This window comes from Cydia amplana, chromosome 11 (genome assembly GCF_948474715.1).
Source record: "Cydia amplana chromosome 11, ilCydAmpl1.1, whole genome shotgun sequence".
NCBI lineage: Eukaryota > Metazoa > Arthropoda > Insecta > Lepidoptera > Tortricidae > Cydia > Cydia amplana.
In genome coordinates this window covers 2,136,676-2,154,891 of record NC_086079.1, presented here as the reverse complement: position 1 = coordinate 2,154,891, position 18,216 = coordinate 2,136,676, and the positions used below count along the sequence as shown (strand labels likewise).

Below are 18,216 nucleotides of genomic sequence, written 5' to 3'. Positions count from 1 at the left end.
CCTTTCTAACTTACGACACTATCCCTTTCGGCTATTTAGGGTTACATACATTTTTACGTGACAGCTATTTCATATGAACTGTCATAGGCGCCATCTGTCGACGTGAGAGGTATATTAGGGTTCAGGGTCATAAATCAAACTGCAGTTTAGTTCGTAAATTTGAACTATGTGTTTAATCAGTGTTTCGTATAACTTAAGTGAAAACGAGGGACGGGACAGTTCTTCAAAAATATCAATAGAATATAATACTTATAGAAATAAAAACGCGCCCCTTTTCGTTTCCATCGAATACACATTGCATTTCACGAAGCACACACGATATTAGACCTTACCATCTTAATAATAAGAGTAAGGATGTATTCGTGAAATGCAATAACTATAAACCAAAACGACGTATAATCTACAGAATTACATGGTACATATGCCGTTTTGGTATCGAGCGCACAAACAAATCGGCCGTCAGCCAAAATTAAACACGCTACCGAGATCAACGCAACAATAGAATGTTAATAACGAGATAAAATCTATCAACGTAAGGTACGATATCACAGGAGACGTCGCGTCACGTCGTGCAGCACATTATGTACAGTGAGCGCTATGTACAACCAGCGCGTATATACAGCTAGGCGCCCCGTCACACCGTGGTCTCTCGGTCCACGTGGATGTACTCGACGGAGCGCTCGCGCCGTCAGGAGGCGACTGAAGACGCCCTCGAATCGAAAAGCAGCTCTTCTGTAGCGCGGCGTCCGCCGGCCGCTAACAGCGCTTTATCTGCTCGTCGACGCCTTCTGAGCGCGGCTAGGAGTAGAACTCCTAAAGCGGCAGCGCCTCCAAGCGCTGCGAGTGCTCCTGCCGCGGCGGGAGCGCCTAAAGCCGCTAATAGGCGCGCGGCAGCGCCACACCCAGCCCCAGCGGCCTCGTCGGCGCCTCCGGGGCAATCCTGCGCGCCATCACACCAAAGCGCGCTAGGCATACACGCTGCCAACGCACTGCAGCCTCTCACACACATAGCTGTCGCGTTCACTGGCTCAGCACCGGGAGTCCCGACCGGGGCGGTCCCCGCAGGCCTCCAGACCTCCATCCAGGCCATGCGGGCTGAGCCGGCCTCGCGCGCCGCCCAGACTACTAGGAGCGCGGACCCGGAGCCCCCACCACGGCCCCGGCCCCACCACTCGTCGGTGAATATTTGGACTGCTCGGCCCTCGTCGCTGCTACTTGGGCAGATCGCCTTCAATAATCTGGACAAGGAGAAAACCTGAATTAGACTCCGTCTAAGCTGAATTATATCCTAGATGAAAATTAAATGACAAGTTCGTACGGCCTGTTTTCTTCCGAATTTCGCATTAAATCTACCCAAATTCGCCGCCGCATTACTGCCGCTCGTTCTGACACTAATTTACAGATTTAGATAAATTGACAGATACAGCAGCGGCAACAACTACGCCATAACAGTAATGCAGCTGCAATCGACATCAAAACGTCACCTTTAATCAAAGACTAACAACAGTTAATTACAATAATTACGTATCACTGACAAAACAACAGTTTAGTAAGATTGAAGTTAATTAATTCGCTTGTATACAGGCTATCAGCACGATTAATTCAACTCGAGATAGTTCAAGCGTTCATAGAACTTTTGAACAGTGTTATCATTAATTGGTAGGAAGCACCTAAAGTAAATTTTTAATCAGAAGCGTTGAAATGTTGGTAAATGTAACGAAGCAAGCGAATTTATTTAAACTAAAGACTTTCCGTTAGTAATTCAACATACCTACTATTTTATAACTGTTTGCGTCATAATAGCGACCCATCCATCCCAGCTTTGGGTTACACAAAACCATGTCCTATTATCTTAATGTATCTGTTTATATAATTATCTTAATCTGATAAAATGAGTGTCGGTATAACATAAAATTACAAACCTGGAAGTATGCGCGTGATAAACCAGCACGCGATTAGTGGTGTGACATAGCGGTGGTTCCGGCGGCGCCGGCGCGCCGGCTGCAGGCGGAGGCGGCGGCGGCGTGAGCGGCAACTCGTCGCCCCACACTCGGAGGAATACTGAGCGGTTACCCCGTGCCATGAGGAGGAAGGGGGTTTCGCCGCATTCTGAGGCGCGGTTGCCACTGTGAATATGGATAGATTTTGGAAACTTGTCCTTGGTGGATACATATTGGCGGCGGCGTCAGCGGCAACTCGTCAACAAAGGTATCATACTACATTCATAAAAGGCTGGCTATAATTTGTTTTTCAAAAAATACAATTTAACCGAATCAGGAAGCACAAATAGATAAAATATATCCTGATAAACTGTAGAGTTAGAAAGGGTACTTACTCATACGGATAAAGCAGATGAATATGTCCCCCAGGTGGGGGCAACCTCCGTCGTATCGCACAGTTATACGCCGGTGCGGCTGGCGTGCTCCAAGAACCACGGAAATGAAGATGGCGGGCGTCTTCATCGGCCGTTAATGAGCGTGCCGTTAGGACAAGCTCAAGAGCGCCGGCACCGGAGTGGCGGATCGGCGCGGATGTGTTGTCGCATATGCACCCGAGTGGTACCTGCAATTAATACGAGTGTAACAAAAAAGATCCAACTCTTTATATATTATATCGTCCCACTGCTGGGCACAGGCCTTTAATTGAATATAGGCTTTATTTATAAAAAAAAATTTAAGAATATTACATTTTTATAGTTTGAAGTTGCAGGTACTAGATTTTTTTTGTCACAGTTATTATTATTAAACTTACTCGATATCCCGGCCACGGAGCTTCATAGATCATTAAATGCGGTACACGCATCGGTGCGTCATCTTCGCCATCAAAATCTTCATTTGCCTCTTTTTCTTCCACAGGTGTTTCCTCTGGTTCCATAGCCTCTGGTACGCATCGCATTCGACCGCTGGCTGGGTCTGAGCGGGTAAAACAGCGAGGTCGTCTTCCAAATGATGCCGTGGCTAGCTCTATTGCTACATGCGACTCTGATTGCAGTCTATAAATGCAGCGCAAACGACGAGCACCACCTCGCCCGAACCATAAAGCATTCCCCGGTGACAGTAACTCTCCTGGACGAGTAAGTAACCTTGCACAAGCCGCTGGCACCGGCCGAGCTACTCTCGGTATATTGCTTGGTAACGCAGCCCCTGCTAAACGCGCGTCAATAAATTCATAGTGCAGTGCGAATCGTAGAGGATGAGTTGCAGTTCCAGAGCGACTTGTAGCTGCTAAAGCTAGTAATGGCACTGTAGAGACGTATCCATCAGGTGGAGAACAGGGACGAGGGGAACGAGTAGCGTTAGCTAAGGCAGCTCTTGCGCATAGACGAGGCACTTCGTCGCAATAACGCCCTATATTAGCGCCTTCCCCACTGACCCCACCTCCACCACCATCCCACACCCTTAATTCAACCCCACAGGGTGCTCCAATAGGTCTCGCTGCAGTACTTGTAGGAGAGCGAGGTGGTGCAATAGCACCATCTTCTTCTCTTTCACTGCTTTCCATGCGACGACCATCCACTAGAGAATATTGGGTGAAACTGGAGAAGTAGATCCACACCAAGTCACCTGTTGACGTAAAAGCAACAACTTTTTATCTTCTGGTATCAAGAGCATCAGCTCCAGTTTTCGACTTATAGTAAAACTGACCTGGTCGACCATGGAAAGTCCAAGTACATGTCGTATTTGGTGGAAGTGTATGTGTAGGAGCGTGCAGTCGACCCCGCCGTCCACGCCCCGCGGCCCCTGGTGTAGTTCCATTACCCTCTTCTTCAGTAGACGACGCTTTCACATGAAACTCGCATCTACGTGCCTCTCTGAAAGATTAACTTGGCTTGACTTGCGTTCTATGTAACACCGTCGAAAAACAGTAAATCCACGCCACCAACAACGATACAATGTATTCCATTAATTCAAAGGTTAGGTATAAAGTGAAAAATAGTTTCGCTCCAAACTTATTACGTATCCTGCTAGTGGCCCTTTGAGACAACTTGGCATCTAAGAAAAAGACCTCCAATCCTTCTATAGAATCACAAAACAGTAAATAACCATTATTTTTGTGTTCTTACCTTGCATAGTCAAGCGAGTCTGAATCAGCAAATATGACATCAACATCAAGCTCGAAACCTCGTAATGGCGCAAGCGGTGCTGGTGGTCTCAACGGCGCAGAATACGGTGACGAATGAAAGGCTACCAACATCTCAGGGCCACGGGCCGTGACTCTCGGTAGCCAGTCTCCACCACAATACTCGACAAGAACTGGGTCGTCTGTTGATGCACCGTCATAGAAGATTAGTCTGTCACGCTCGCCTGTGCACTCTCGCCACGCTCGTACCGCTCGACCCGTTTTGTTTAGACTGAAAATATAATTACTGTTATTCCATTACCTTATGCTTAAAATTACCTTGAATTTGTAAAACTTGTCAGAGATTGGGCAAGTATCGAAGATACGAGTACCGTCAACAAGTAAGCAAAAAAAAAAACTTAGCGCTTGAATTATTTAGTGGTATGTGGGTGTGAGGATATTTGAAATATGGTGGATATTGAAGTCTGTTTGGTGGTTAGATGGATTGTTAATAACTACTTTGTTCCTCTTAGCGTATAGCTTGTGGCACGAAGATCATGTTTAAAACTGTGTGGGTTCTTATGATGTAAATAAAATAAAAATTGGTAAATTCTTGGGATTGGGCCTTACCTGGCCATCGATATGGATCTCTTAATCTGCATCTTATGTGAATGATCCTGCCTTACAGATATCATAGCATGCTTGCACGTTGGAATATCCTTCTGTCGTAAACTCCAATAGCAGGTCACGTTCCTAGGGTACATTCCAGGGTAATTGGGGCTCTGGAGACGGCAAGGTTTACGGTGGCATTCCTCGTAAGTGCGCGTGCAGTATGTCCCGGGTGATACTGCCCCGCGTTCTAAAGGTGCTTCTAACGCTCCAAACCTGTTTAGAAAACATTTAACTCTAGACCTTCTTTTATGTTATTTATAACTGTTGATCCGCCGACATGATATTTCTGATTTTAAATCATTGAATAAAAACGAGAGAGTTTACGGTATTCGCATTTTTTTACTTATCGGCATCGCATAAATCAAATGACACTACCCTTGTGTATTTCCAACACTACGACTACAACTATCAAAAAAAAGGGCAAGGCCATACAATGTGACGCTGTATGCAACGTATTACGGCAGTAGGAGACCACATCTTTAGGATTGGTTTCCATATAATTTGGTAAAGGTCTTAAAAACTCGATATCACTCACCTTACAACTGCATCTCTCTGCTGCAAGAATTTGTATCTCAACTTCAGACCAAACGGCTCCCCAAGGCGCGCTCGGAACAGTTTGACAGAGACAGTGACAGTAGCTGTCTCACTGTAGTACAGCGCTGCACCTTCGGATGCACCACACCATGAACCGCCAGTGAATGGGCGACCGAGCTCTGCGAGCTGCATGTAGCCATCAGGGCAGCCGTCGACATTGCCTGGCGTGTATCTTCCTGAATGACGAATAAAATTATAAAAGTAATTGGCTGTATGAAAAGGCCCCGAATCATATAATATACCCAATTATTTACCTATTTATACTTTTGTAGAAAAAAATGAGAGTATTAAAGTGAAATAGGTACGTATGTTTTGTGATCGTCACGAATAAATACCTTTTATCTTTAAAAAGATGTCATATACTAAAGAAAAAGTGACGAAAAAAACACAAATCAAAATATTTCAAATCGAGTAATAAACCAAAGTTGTAGAGTAGGTACTAAAGCTACTAACCCACACGAAACTCCTCAAACGCCAGCTGCACCAAATCCCCATGCGTCCCACCTCCCGCCGTAAACGTCAAATGGCACAGAAAAGGTACTCTCGGCGGCGGCGGCGGCGGCGCCTCGCCGACCCCAGCACCAGCGCCGACGGCGAGAGCATAGGCTACGCCGGCGCGGCCGTAGTACGTGCGGTTGCAGGGCGAGCAGTGGGGTGGCTCGTCGCTCCCGTCCATGCACTGGGCTGTGCCGTCGCAGAAGCGGTCAAGGCGGACGCACTGCGAAAAAGAAACCCATCTATAATTCATATTTAAGAATGAAGTAGGTGCAGGACAGTTTTGTCTCACTCTTAGTTAAGTAAATTATTCAGGATAGCAATTTTAATCAGGTCAGCAACTTCAGAGCTTAAAAAAGGTGCAATCTTTGATAATATTAGAATAATTATTATCAAAATCTACTCCTGTTACGCCACGTTAAGGCCGCGTAGTCTCATCCGCCTTTCATACAATGTATATGTCACCGTAAAATTGTAAACACTCGTCATATTATAATCTCGCTAGTTACATTATAAACTGACGGTAGGGAGATTATAATCTAACCTAACCTAACCTACGTTAGATTATAAACTAACGGGTTCACAATCTTACGGTGTCATATACCCCACATAGCCATTTCCATCGTGATAGGTGATAACACAGACGTCCAGTGTTTGCTATACGTCAACCAAAGCCACCGTCACACACATACATAGGTACAGTCCGACGAGAAATTGTATAAATTAAAAAGTGGCAACATTGTAGTGTCGTCTCTTTCAAATCAATCAATCAAACACAGGGAATCCTAGTTCAGGCATTTGTAAACTACTTGTCTTTATATAAATTCTTAGTCTTTAAGAGCAACCACTGTTATGTACACTATACTTTTCTCAATAAATTATTTGTAATCTAAGAAAACGGGATGATACAACAATATTGCCACTTTTTAATTTCTACGTTTTCTTGTCGGACTATAGTCACTCACCTGTCCGCTTCGGCACGCGAACTCGGCCACGCCACAGCCGCTGCCGCCGCCGCCGCCGGCGCCCCAAGCCGCCGCGCCGAGCACCGCCACCGCCAGCACCAGCGCGCGCGCACCCATGCCCGCCGCCCTCTGTGTAGAAATGGCCCCTATTTCACCACGCTGACAGGTACGACAATTGTCAAAAAAATGACAGACCTCTGTTTCATCACGCCGACATTTGCCAGGTGACAAATGTCCAGTGACAATTGTCATGTGACAGGTGACAGATGACAATTTCGTAAATTGTTTTGTATAGAACTTCATATAAACATGACAGGTATTTTGGTACAATTGTCCATCTTAAATTTAATGACAATTATTTTGTGAAACAAGCATAATTTTTACTAGTCGACATATTTGTCAATTCTTGACAAGAGATCGTTAATTGCTTTCGTTGTGCCGTGTTGTCATCACTTAGGTACATGATATTGATTGGGATCCCAACCCCATCTAATGCAATGCAGCGTATTATTTGTTGCAAAAAACATTATTTGTTGACAAGGCGTGAAAGCATAATTTTTTTGTTACTTTTAAGTTATTTTTTCTGCAAATGCAAAGTCAGTGACGTCAAAGTAGAAATCTATTCGTACTTTATTTATATACCCCCTTCCCTTATACTATAAGAATATCACCACTATTGCTTTCGCGGAGATTCAGTTTCTAATTAACCAAAACCCTAACTTTACTGTTAGTGCCCAACTTCGCTCAAGTAAATTATTAAAAAAACGTTACCTACCTCAACATAGGTACCTAATTTCGCTACCGGTCCCCAACTCCGCATTATAATTTTTTTTAATTATGAAAACTATTATACTGAGACTTATTCCAAATCCAAATCCTAAATATTGAATTACTAAACGACTTCATAGGCAACAATAACAATTTATAGTGGAATTATGATTTCATGCTAGTTAAGAAGAATTTAAAAGCGATTTAAAGCGATTTTTATTTCTACCCTTAAGGCGAATTTAAGGTACAAAGTTTTGCCAACGTTTATTTTCAATGAACTGCAACATTGATAACGGGGTTTACTAACAACGAAAACACTACAATTGTCACCCAAGCCTGACACAGCTCCGATCTCATGTCAATAATTACCGACAAAATTGACAAATATGTCGACTTATAAAAACTACTCTTGTTTCACCAAATCATTGTCATTAAATGAAAGATGGACAATTGTAACTAAATGCCTGTCATGTTTATAAGTACTTCTATACAAAAACAGTTTACGAAATTGTCACTTATCACCTGTCACTTGACAATTGTCACTCGACATATGTCACTGACAAATGTCGGCTTGGTGAAATAGGGGCCAGGTGTCAAAAGTGACGTTTCTTCAAACAAATACGTCACTTTTAACACTTGTTTGACACTGACATATCCGATCCATATCGTTTCAATATCTTATATTTGACGTATCTTAGAGTTGGAATATGGCTGTTAAGTGGAGTCCAGACGAGACAATTTTTCGCCAATCTGATGAAATTGTCCGATCGAATCAGGCGTGCGGACGCAAACTCCAATTTGATTCCCCGATCAAATCATCAGACGCGGACACAAAAATGCCAATTTACGAAGTTAGTATCTATGGAATGCAAATTGGTGATTAAATTGTGTACGTGTGGACGCTAGATGAGATTGGCGCCAATTATTTTCCCTATCAAATCGGTCGATTTGTCCAGCTCGTCTGGATACTGCTTTAGGCCCACAGCACACGAGGCGTAGGCGTGAGCGTCGCGTAAGCGCGGCGTAGAACGAGAGCGCTGCGAGCACGTACAAATTCAAACAAGTCCGCACACGAAGCGTAGTCGTAGCGTAGCGTGTGATCTCTACCGTCATTAGTCAGGCGTAAGCGTGAAGAGCTTGAATGCAAACAGAACGATGGGCCCGATTCGGATTTTGAACTAGACATCTATTAGATGTCTATTAGACATCACCAAGATACGACAACGATATGTTTAAGATCTTGCCTGTCAAATTTGACATTTGTGCGATTCTGGAGATACTCTTGAACGATTTCCACAAGATATTATTACGATATTTTAACGTAAAAGTGACATTTGTTGCCCGAATTGAGCTGCAAAAGAGAACTAGTTGAAATCTAAACTACAACGTATCTAGTACATATCGTATCGTTCTCTAGTCTAGAACGGATCTTGTTTTCCGAATACCGCGGAATGACGCTTACGCGACGCTTGGTGCCCAGAACTACGTCTCTCGTAACACGCGACGCTTACGCGACGCTCACGCCTACGCGGCCTACGCCTCGTGTGCGCTTTACTGGTTTGTTGTTTAAATAAAAAAAATAAAAAAAAAAGCTTCGAGCTAATATTGATTGATTGAATATAATATTGATTGAATCAAACAGTAAGCGTAGGATTCTATAATTTAACCTCTTTACTGCAGTGTCATATACAATTATTAAACTTTTGAACTTCAATAGCTGTCCATTGAGTATAGGTAACTGCCATACCTATATGGCTCCATATGCTGTAAGGGGATTTTCTTATTAATGTAATATTTTCTGTTTGTAGGTGGTCTCGGGTTATCTTATTCGAATACTATATGTATGGGAAGAAAAAAAGTAATATATATTATTATGTCATACATCGGGACAAAGTTAAAAGTTGCGGAAAAACTTTTTACATTAAAAATCATTCTACCTAATGTTTAATTTTTTACAGATCTGAAGCGATTCGGATTAAATCCTTTCATATACTTTCACTTTCGGATATACGAAAAAAATTATAATTTGGTATTTTTTTAATAAAACGCTTGATCTTACGTCTGACGTTTACATTACTACTCAATGCCTACCAAAATACAATAATTTAAAAGGCATTCTAGTAATCCAAGGTAGGTACTCCCACACAGCTTTTAACATTATCCGTAACTTTTGAACAACAGAAAGCTTTGTAATTTGAGTGAATACTTGAATAATACTTAATGGAAATTCATATATAAGGTACAAAAACATGACAAAAAGAATAAATACTTAAAAAGAACTGGAAATGAAATGTGTAATATTTATTTAGCATTAGAATATTTTGAGGAGAGAAAAGACAAACGTCGTTCTTGTGAAATTGCGAAACTGTATACAAAAATATCACCTATACAGGTATCCCGTCACTGCAAATAAGTAAGAAACTTACATTATTACAGTTTTCCTAAGGGTGGCGACCCTTTATCAGTCACGTGACTGATAATACGAGACGTCAAAAACAGTTCTAACCGCAAAAACTAAGGGTAGCCGCTAAAGAGATTGCGTAACCGTACTCCGCCTAACGCGCGTTCTATCGCCTAACGAGATTAAACGAACGCTTAAATCAACCAATCTAACTCAGATCCCTCGTTCCGTAACAAATTGAAGAGCGCATATTCTGGTTAGACTAAAGCTTGTTATGTGATTGGAATGTGTTAATACTCTCTCGTAGTAAGGGCTATGAATTCAGAACAGTTACTCTGCTAAACTTGTTCAAAAAAGACGTATGGATTAAGCGTCCTGTAGATTATAAACTGAAATAGATATCATATACTTATTAAATAAAAAGTGACATAAAGCTCTCCATAGGTGAACAAATCAAAAACACAAATAAAAATATTTGATAAAAATAATTTCATTTCTTCCCAAAAATCGTCCTGAAGTTTCATTAAAAACTATAGGACGCATAATAATAACGCAGTATAATGAGATTGATATATAATTAAATATGATGTATTAAAACGCCAATAACATAGTAAATAAGCTAGTAGTATAATTGAGGTTGTTTTATTGCCAGGTAGCTTTTATTACAAGCTTTTAGAAGTACAATAATATAACTGCATAGTTCGTACTTAATTATTTCAGAGAAACTGAAAACTTGAGTTCTCTGAAGCACTTAGGTTAAATAAAGGCAAACTTACATATAGAAAGATAGGAAAGTATCAAAAAGTTTTTAAATACATTGGGGTGTTGGGGTGTTTATACCGTTAAAATGTAGTCGAGATTATAGCAAATTAGGTCATTCTACTTTCAACCTAAAAACTAAATATCGATTGAGTACGATATGCAGTCACTACAGGATTTAAGTACCTATAGCTTAAATTCCATCTATGTTAACGCATGCCAAGAATCAACATTTACGTACACCCGCAAATGAAAAAAACTCCACCACAATAGCCTTGAGGGCGCGCCGCTTGGCGGCTAGCAATTACTCGTCCTCGTAAAACATAAGCCTGCGGCCGGCAATATTAACGGAGCAAAGGCCAACTTTGCACTTGATACAGATACATTCTAAAGTTAACGGGCGCACTGATTAACAGTCCCCCGGCCTGTCAGTTAGAACAAAAAGTTGACAGTTCCGAACAACTGACAGGTCGATACCGTCCGGCTGATTGTTAATCAGTGGGCCCTTTCATAAATACATTTTGGCCAATATTTAATTTTTGGTAGGTACGGTCGAAAGTATTCATTTATGACCCGTTTCGTACCTTGTCACAGTGACGCTCAATATGAAAATCGCTAGAGATCTCATACTATTGTCACTGTGACTAGGTACAAAATGGGACATGAATTAATACTTTCGACTGTACAAGCGTTTATCGCTGAATATACTTTTCTTTCTACAGGCAACTATAATACTCATCTCCCTCTCAACATATGGAACTAAGCAAGACCACGTCGCCGTAATTGGCCTAACTCATTTTCATACGACACCCTCAAATTATTGAGTTAGGGGAGTTTGGGAGACATGGAGCTTCGGGAGAGTTGATTATTTCCAAATTCAATTTAAAATGATGAAAGAAAGATTCTTTCAATCGCGTAATGTATGACTGTAAAGTAGGACCGTTATAACTCTGTATACAATATTTAGTAGTTATAAAGTACTAGCTTTTGCCCGCGACTTCGTCTGCGTGGAATTAGTTCCAGCAGTTAGAATAAGTACAGCGCCTAGTTAAAATCTAATAGCAATAATTTTGAGCATATTGCTTTATTATTGTTTATACCAATTAACAGGCAATTCATTAATTTTCTCATTTCCACCCCTCTTTTAACCCTCTTTAGGCATGCCGTCCGACATAAAAACTATCCTATGTCCTTCCCCTGGACTCAAACTATCTCTATGCCAAATTTGAACTAAATCGGTGCAGCGGTTTAAGCGTGAAGAGGTAACACACAGACAGACACACTTTCGCATTTAGTATGGATGAAAGTGCCACTATTTACCACCATCACATCAATGTGATTTCGCACGTCGCTCCGCTGTATGAGCGATGACCATATGACAGCACTATGCGCATAAGTATATAGCGATGTCCCGCTCGCACATCGGAGTTGTGTGCAAATCCACATGCAATATAAAGACCGCCTGAGATTATTACGGTTATAATGGCACTTTAATACTATGTAAATTCAGAGTCGGAGCAGAGTTAGCATAGACAGATAATCATCCTTTTATTAGTGGAAATCTTTACTCATTAGTTTTTTATGGAAGGTGGCTGAACCCTCCCTGCCATCCCTGGGCACGTCTCCCGGGCTCTCCCTTCTTAATCACTGTCTGTGGAGTTATGACACTACATGATTATCATGAACGTTAGACATCCTAATAGAATCACTTATCTCACTGGCCTGCTATAATTTCATTATAATGGAGAATTAAGCGCTGATATTTTAATTAAACCAATCTATTTCAATGGGGAGGTTTTGCATTGTATATGGGTACTGGAGAATTTGGGACGGGTACCGATACCGCCGTGGCCAGATGGCCTAGTAGTAAGGGCGTTAGCTGCGTAAGCTGAAGACGCCAGTTCAAATCCGGAAGCGGCAACTGGAGATATATATTTCAGTTGTAACATTACACTCGTAGTATCACTAGACAACGAGGCGGTTAAGCTTTTGCAAGATTGTATTTTCGTCTTGTCACGAATGCAGAAGATATGGTTCGACCACAGCTCTCGGAAAACTAGGTCCGTCATACCCTCGCTACAATCAAAACTAGACGTTTTACATCCATCAGTCGCGGTATCATGGTCGCGTTTTTATCACCTGTTAATGTCATGCGTCAGTTTCGCACTTACTACTTGTTAGAACGTGACAGGCAGAAATGATAAAGAGCCGGCCATCGTAGCCTTTCTGTACACGCTGTTAGTCATTAATTTTATTTTCAGCATTTGCAGCTGGTTGCCGAGGTGGATGAACCGTCAGCTGGTCACATGAAATGTTAAAAAAGTCGCCCAGGATGTTATTGGTCTTGTTTACCCTACTCTAGATACTCACACGGATGTCGGACACTAACGAAACTGTCAGAACTATCACAGGCCTTTCAACTCGCATCATATAACTGAGGATCGCACTCTCTCATTTAGTTCTACACCAGTTCTGCACCATTAGAACTAAAACACCCTCCTGGAAGTCCTGGGGCCTTACCATGATGTCCTTATTGCGATTCTGTTTAGGACCTAAACTGCTATAAGTCGCATAACTCCGTGCCTTAAAAATTCAGTTAAGGTCCTAAACAGAATCGCAATAAGGACATCATGGTAAGGTCCCTGGAGCTAACACTGCCTTCAAGACTCGCACTCTCTCATCAGAACTCAGGCTCTTCGCGAGATGGTCATCTTCGCAACGGCTTTTTTACACCCTACACTACACAGACACCAACGTAGGGATCAGAACGACAACAGTCTCGCGGCGCCATGATTAAAAATACATCGAGATTGACATCGCGAATAGTCGCGAGATGGGATCCTGGCAACGGCTTTTACACCCTACGGTAGTTTCACACACGAACGTCGGAGACCAACGCACAAAGGTGTCAATCTATGAAAGGCCTCGGGACTCGCACTATAACCGAGGCTTGCACTCTCTTATTAGAACGAATGCTCTTCGCGAGATGGTATCCTCGCAACGGCTTGTTGCACCTTACGCTACACTCACAGAGACCAACGTAAGGCCCCAACTCGGCCTCGGAACTAGAACACCTTCGTAGAACCTGTACTACTAGTAACGTGCAGCAAACCTCTCGAAACTAAAACTGCCTTCGATTCACTCTCTTATAAGAACTAAAACTAGTCTTCACTGGGATCTTCGCAACGGCCTCTCTCTAGTTACACACACAATCACCAACGTAGCCCAGAACTACAACAGGCCTCGCACCATAACTAAAACACCGCGGAACTCACCATCGCGTCAACAAGGCCGCATGTCGCTGGCGTCCGGGCGAGCAGCGTGGCGGCGCCACACTGCTGCAGCGCCGCGCCCCGCCGCGGCGCGTGGCGCGCGTGCGCGGGCCCGGGCCACGGTGGGCTTGTTGGAACACAGCTGGAAATAATTGTACATACTGGATATTTTCTGAAAGGCAGATTTTAGTGAAAGGTACAATACAAGTGACATTCGGATTGCAACTGCAGCTGTATTTACTCTAGCGTTGGTATCTTGCTTAGGGCCCTAATTAAGTAGACTACTATTAATGACAGTTCGGTGGGCCAATTTACTAACGTGCCCAATATTTAATCCTGTTTCTGTACAAATAGACTGCTATAAATTAACAGACCGAAGGGACAAATTAGTTCAATCAAACTGTCATTTTTAATTTTTTAAATATAAAAACAGAGATTACACAATGTTAATTAGTGCCCACTTTCAGATTGATGTAATATTTGGTGACATGACTATTTCATGATATATAATCATGATAAAATCCTTGTAATTGAACCTTATAATCCTTGATAAAAATAGGATAGATTGGCATCAACAATCAATATTTTTGTGGGTATTTTTTCGATTATCTTAGGATTTAATAAGATAAAGCAAAAAAAAGGCATTTCAAGAATTGATGGCTATCAATCCCAATTCTATCAAGGATCGAAAATCTCATGTTAAGTGTTACTGACACTAATAATATTACGATTCCAAGCTAGGTACTATGGTATATTGGTCCTGTTTTAATTGACATTATTTTCACCGAAAGGGTCAAAAATCTAAACGCATCAGTCAGCTTTAATATAACACTACTTACATCGTAATAAAACCGGAAAATTTTACATCTAACAAAATACAACTAATAGTCTGTGGACACTGGTCGCACATGCGCGTCGCTATATCTTAATATTTTTAATTTCATATCTAATTTAACTAAGCCTTAATAATAACACATAGACGAGATTATGAGTTTTTATACTTCAAACTTCATACATTTATTATTTCAAGCATCATTTATTAATTTGAATTATACTTTCCGTTCCCCAATTCTCCCTCAATTGCTCAAGGGTTAACTGGAAGAGATCCCTGAAAGGGATAAGTTCGCCTTTGTACTAATGATGTGTGTTCTTTCATGTTTTATGTTTCTTTTTGTACAATAAAGTATTTTACTACTACTACTTTGTCAAGCAAATCTTGTCAGTAGAAAAAGGCAGAAAATTTTAAAAATCGCGGGTTAGCAACAGTTGAATTTATATCTTATCTGTGGAACTGTTTTGTTTACATTTCATCGGTGCTCGATGTACATTGCTGCTTTTTGTTCGTATCCTAGGGATACCATACTTTAGTTTGCTTTACATTGCTACTGACATATCCAGCTTGACAGACTACCTATATATTAGTTACTTTTTTGTCCCGAATGTCCGTACACTTGAATCTCAGTGCGCGCCCGGCCTCTGCCCTACGTGCGGTGTGAGAGGAATCTCTCACTTGCAGGCGCGGCCCGGGCGCCACCTCCAGCACGCAACCACCAACAGCGTAGCCTATGGACGCCTGCAAACCTACAGTAGGCAAAACATGTGTAGGTACAATATGTAGGTAAGGTAAGGCTGCGTTTTATCCACCGCTCAATATGTATTTTAAGAAATTTGTATATCCATAGTATCCATACAAATATTATAAATGCGCAAAGTGTGTCTGTCTGTCTGTTTGTTACCTCTTCACGCTTAAACCGCTGAACCGATTTAGTTGAAATTTGGTATAGAGATAGTTAGAGTCCCAGGGAAGGACATATACTATAGAGTATAGGGTAGTTTTTATCCCAGAAGTCATCCTTTAAAGGGGTGAAAAGGGGGGTGGAAGCTTGTACGGGGAATCGATAAAAAGCAGATTGGATCAAAAATAAGCTAAGTACCCAAATTACTAACTCCACTCGGACGAAGTCGCGGGCAAAAGCTAGTATTTATATATATTTGTAATAGGTAAACCTAATAGGCCCTAGGGTAATCACACTACCTACACCGTAATAAAAACTGAAAAGTTTTGCAGGGCCTCTGTTCATAATCTAATTTTTAAATAATTCAATCACTACATAGTATTTTTAAAACAAAGTCGCTTCCCGCTGTCTGTCTTTCCCTATGTAAGTATGCTTAAATCTGCAAAACTACGCAACGGATGTTGATGCGGTTTTTTAAATAGATAGAGTGATTCAAGAGAAAAGTTTATGTATAATTTGTTAACCCGTGCGAAGCCGGGGCGGGTCGCTAGTAAATAATAATTTAATGCTTTTTCCATGTACGAGGGGCGTTCAAAATATTCTCGGTATTGATATCTTACGACCTCTTCTAAAATTTCTTTCGTTACTGGCCGCTAAGGTTTATTCATTGACATTAAAAAAAAGTATAATTCGAACCGAGATAGTCTTTTGTTTTTCTGCAATTGCTGAACAAACATGAACATCCTGTGCGAATTGACAATGTTAACTAAATTAGAACATCGATGCGTGATAAAATTCTTGACAAAACAGGGTAAAAATCAAAAAACCATAAAAGAGGAAATGGATTGTGTTTACCGTGAGTCTGCTCCTTCTTTATCTACCATTCAAAAGTGGTCAAGCGAGTTTAAACGCGGAAGGGAGAGTATTGAAGATGACCCTAGACCTGGCCGGCCTGTAGTAGCTACTTCACAAGAAAATATTGATAAAGTGGAAAAACTTATATTGGAAGATGGTCGAGTGAAGGTAAAATCTATAGCACAAGTAACCAATCTCTCTATTGGTACCGTACATGATATTATACATGACCATCTTAATATGTCAAAAGTAAGTGCAAGATGGGTTCCGCGAATGCTGACTCGGCTTCAAAAAGACATGCGTGTAGCTTGTTGTTCCGATTTTATTGACCTGTGCGGTGAAAATCCTGATGAGGTGCTGCAAAGAATAGTTACTGGAGATGAAACCTGGGTTCATCATTATGACCCAGAGAGTAAACAAGAGTCCATGCAGTGGCACATTAAGGGTTCAGCTCATCCCAAGAAGTTGAAGGTCATCCCTTCAGCTGGCAAGGTCATGGCCACGATATTTTGGGATTGTGAAGGAGTATTACTAATCGATTATAAAGAAAAAGGTGTAAATATCACAGGACAGTACTACGCTAACATTCTACGTCAATTAAAGGATGTAATTAAAGAAAAGAGGCGAGGAAAGTTAACCAAAGGTATTCTGCTTCTGCATGACAACGCCCCCGTCTATACTGCTCATATTGCCAAGGCAGCTATTGTTGAACGTGGGTTTAAAACTGTTACTCACCCACCGTATAGTCCGGACTTAGCCCCCAGCGGCTTCTTTTTGCTCCCCAATCTTAAAAAGGATCTGCGTGGAAATAAATTTTCTGACGATGAAGCATTGAAGGCGGCAGTGGAGGAGCATTTTTACACGAAAGATAAAAAATATTTTTACGAGGGATTAAAAAAAATAATTGATCGATCTTTTAAGTGTATGAACATAGGGGGGGAGTATATTGAAAAATAAAAATATCAAACTTTTCGTACTTGTTTGTTTTCATTCTCATACCGAGAATATTTTGAATACCCCTCGTAATAGACACGATTGAACAAGAAGTGCGAGTCGGTCTCGCCCACCGAGGGTTCCATACATTTCAGTATTTATTGTTATAACGGCTACAGAAATACATCATATTTCTGTGAAAATTTCAACGGTCTAGCTATCACGGTTTATGAGATACAGCCTGGTGACAGACAGACAGACGGACAGAGGAGTCTTAGTAATAGGGTCCCGTGTTTACCCTTTGGGTACGGAATCCTAAAAAAAGAAGATAATTTTATAAATTATTTAATTTGTCTCAAAAACAGTAAAAACATTGACTTGTAAATACGTAGGTAAGGTGTATTTGGGTATTTCCGAATAAACGAATAGTGGCGGATAATTCCGCTGACTCTTACTACAACGGAATATGAGTGATTTTACAATGATTTTCGGGATTACCTGATTTCCGGAATTACCCGAATAAACCTAATACCTATGTATATACTTACGACACAGAAAAGTCAGTAAGTACTTACATTTTATCTAAAACTAAAACATATAAAATGTAAATACATTCTTACCTATTATGTTTGTTTATCAAGCATCGGTATTTTGGTTTACATTAATTCATGACAATAGTCATCTTTTTACTTTAAATATTATAAACA

General features: G+C 41.3%; 1 protein-coding gene and 1 long non-coding RNA gene across 2 annotated transcripts in view; both read right to left on the bottom strand.

Annotated features, from left to right (window-relative positions):
- Positions 1-18,216, bottom strand: part of LOC134652054 (uncharacterized) — a 257,015-nt gene that overhangs the window by 141,859 nt on the left and 96,940 nt on the right. The window lies entirely within an intron of this gene.
- Positions 146-14,143, bottom strand: LOC134651914 (uncharacterized). The gene is made up of 11 exons (XM_063507022.1): positions 13,989-14,143; positions 6,786-6,914; positions 5,779-6,043; positions 5,267-5,501; positions 4,690-4,944; positions 4,064-4,351; positions 3,645-3,811; positions 2,752-3,563; positions 2,336-2,562; positions 1,923-2,126; positions 146-1,238 (listed from the first exon to the last, which is right to left on the bottom strand). Exons 1-11 carry the CDS (start codon positions 13,989-13,991, stop codon positions 689-691), a joined length of 3,135 nt encoding a protein of 1,044 aa, XP_063363092.1. The 5' UTR covers positions 13,992-14,143; the 3' UTR covers positions 146-688.

Coding starts and splice junctions, on each gene's coding strand:
- LOC134651914 (XM_063507022.1), bottom strand. Junction 5,502..5,778: donor GTTTGAGGAGTTTCGTGTGG/GTTAGTAGCTTT, acceptor TTCGTCATTCAG/GAAGATACACGCCAGGCAAT. Junction 2,127..2,335: donor CATCTGCTTTATCCGTATGA/GTAAGTACCCTT, acceptor CCATATTCACAG/TGGCAACCGCGCCTCAGAAT.